The sequence below is a fragment of the Eimeria mitis genome, genomic scaffold (genome assembly GCF_000499745.2).
Source record: "Eimeria mitis Houghton genomic scaffold, Emh_scaff2036, whole genome shotgun sequence".
Lineage (NCBI taxonomy): Eukaryota > Apicomplexa > Conoidasida > Eucoccidiorida > Eimeriidae > Eimeria > Eimeria mitis.
Window position 1 is genome coordinate 3,069 of NW_013570359.1, and position 2,608 is coordinate 5,676.

The 2,608-nt window shown below is 49.0% G+C and overlaps 2 protein-coding genes across 2 annotated transcripts in view; both read left to right on the forward strand.

Annotated features, from left to right (window-relative positions):
* The window catches only part of EMH_0047630 (SAG family member), a gene marked incomplete at both ends in the record, with an annotated part of 1,336 nt that extends 896 nt beyond the window's left edge, over nucleotides 1–440 (forward strand). The window contains 2 exons of the mRNA XM_013496307.1: nucleotides 1–201; nucleotides 329–440. Coding sequence (XP_013351761.1) covers nucleotides 1–201; nucleotides 329–440 — 313 coding nt within the window. The remainder of the gene's footprint in view (nucleotides 202–328) is intronic.
* A 1,466-nt stretch (nucleotides 441–1,906) lies between these two features.
* Nucleotides 1,907–2,608, forward strand: part of EMH_0047640 (SAG family member) — a gene marked incomplete at both ends in the record, with an annotated part of 1,354 nt that continues 652 nt past the window's right edge. Inside the window, 3 exons of the mRNA XM_013496308.1 lie at nucleotides 1,907–2,145; nucleotides 2,299–2,404; nucleotides 2,553–2,589. Of these exons, the coding sequence (XP_013351762.1) occupies nucleotides 1,907–2,145; nucleotides 2,299–2,404; nucleotides 2,553–2,589 (382 nt within the window). The remainder of the gene's footprint in view (nucleotides 2,146–2,298; nucleotides 2,405–2,552; nucleotides 2,590–2,608) is intronic.

The following is a 2,608-nucleotide window of genomic DNA, read 5'->3' on the forward strand; positions in this document are numbered from 1 at the left end:
CAACGATACCCAAAATGTCTCCTTTATTTCCCTCTTCAACCCCCAAGACAGTCCTCAGGTGGACTGCGCATACTTCAACTGCCCTGCATCAGCAGGAGGGGGCGAAAAGCAGAAACAAGGTACCGGCGAAGACAAGGAAGTGAAGGCGCTGATTTGCGCCACGACTCCCGAAGCCTTGAAAGCTGGCGAACAACCTTTTAAGTAAGGTCCCTTCTGTGAGCGTACTGCAGTTATCGTTGCCCAATTTATTTTCTTTGGTTCCTGTCTGCACTGTCTGTCTCCCTCTCTAGTTGTCTGCGAGTTGCAGGAGTGGCTGTGTGCGTCTCAGGCAAGAGCAGTGGAACAAAATAACGGTGGCTCTCAGTTCCGGTAGCACCGTAGGACCAGTGCCGACATTCCTTGCACTGGCTGCTGCTGCGCTGGCCGCTGTTTTCTTCTGAACAGCTCCTGGGTTGGCGAAGGCGAGTCGCAGCAAATGCAGAGCTGCCGCTTTCAGCACCTGAGAGAAGATACGGCAAAACCCTTAAAAAGCTGGGCCGTCGGCCTAGTTTTGTTGCCCTTTTTGCTTTAGTCTTTTGTTTTGACAGCGTTGTGCCTTTTTGCATAAGGCTGCCATCCATAGTTTTCTGTGATACACTCTTGAACACACAGACGAGTCTTCAGTATGCAACCGGCATGAGCACTGGGCTCCGACGGGTAACCCTGAATTCACTGGAAGGTACACGCACAGGGGTTTATGTACTAGTAGCCACTGTATAGTTGCCTGGGCATTTGTATTGTTGTTGATAGTACAACATAAACCGAACCAATACTGCGGTGCAGACAAATATATTTCCATAATTACCTTCTCCGTATGGAACAGCCTTGGGGTTCGAAAGGGGCGAAACCATAATGTAGAGAGCTGTTGACGACACAGGTCTGTGCACTTTCGCTGTACCGTGGACCGGCAGGCTGCAGGGTAGCTTCTGTGCCGCTGATTCCTCTGCACTGGATTGAGTTCAGCTACCCAAGCAACATTTGCAGCAATTCAAAACTCGAATAACTAGAGATGGAGAGACTGAACTACCTGCACCCCCTTTGTGACGGCCCTAGAGTTCAGGATTGACCCCCCAAGCAACATAACGCTTTAAGGTACTAGAATTATGCATAAGCCGTATGCTTTGGATGCCTGTTAGTTCATGATTAGGCCCCTACTACTCTATGATCAATCGATCTACATCACGCTGCAGATGGTAAGCACCTCTGTAGATATCAGAGTGCTAGTTGTGAAGCTTCATATTCCATGGAGGAGGAACAAAATCAACTTCTTTGAACTGAAACCAGCATTTCAGTCATCTAACCTCCTACGAAACACAGGGATTAGTTCGTCTAAATTAACACAGCTACATAGTCAACACAGGTTTCTTCTTTCTGTTTTTTATGCATTTTGGAGTGCGCAGAGATCCCAAAGTAACGCCCTAATGTGTATATCTGAACTGGATTAAAGTGTTTCAATGAAGGAATCACAGCAGCCGCCTCAACGGTTAAAACAGCGCTGAGTACATGGGGACGGGCGCAGGCGGTGGCGTCTCCACTCTGGGAACTTCCCGCTGGAAACTGCAAACAAAATATGGATCTTTAGGTGAAACACTCCAACGCATAAAATTTATAATTGCTTGATTCCACTCATTGGCAACTGCAAGAGGAAATATCTTGCTCTCACCATTAGAATGACCAGTGGACCGGTGGGCAAACTGAATCCACGTCGAACTTCATCATCAGATTCGCACTCCATTTCGAGTACAAACCGTCTCCCACGCGAAAAAACAGAATTTCAAGCTAGGGCAAAAACGCTTAGATGAAGACTGGGTGCACACAGTGGCGAGCTGCAGTGCACGCCTTGGTGTTAGCTGCTGCAGCCATGGGAATGCTCGAGCCGCTACCTCTGCATCAGCACGATCCCGACGGTTGGGATTCTTTTGCCTGCTGGACCGAAGTGACGCTTACCTATACAAGTTGGAGAGTGGCATCTTCTTCGTCTTTTCAAGCTTTTAATTTTGGTTTGGTGCACGAGGATGGCTCCACTCTTGCTCCAGTCGCTTGCGGCTGTCGCCGTGCTAGGTGCCACGGCGGCGCTCGGCGGGAACACGAGCAAGAACTCGGCCAGTAAGTCACCGATTAGTTCAGCCATACAGGGGTTGATAAGATGTGAAATACAAAAAATGAATGGGGAATAAATGCCTTTGTTGTGCGCACAACTACAGAAAAAATAGATTGCTCAACCCATATGAACGCGGTGCGAACACTTGCGGGTTTCAGCCCTCTGGAACTCGGAACGACAGAGCAGGAACAACTCCCCATTTTAGGCAGCGAGAGTGCCCTTGACACCGAATATGTGGAAAAAGTCTGCACTGCCATGAAAGCTGTGAGCCTTTCTCGGCACAGCGAACCCCCAAGTCTCTATTACTACCAGATGAGTTTCGGTCCTGCTGCTTAGCTATCGAACCTCATACAAATGCGCTGTTCTGTATATAGTAGTTTTCTTGCTCCTGTGCACTGGGCAATGCGATCAGGACAAGGCGCCTTCCGAAAAAGCAGCCACACTCACTGGTACCTACGCGTATGCGGT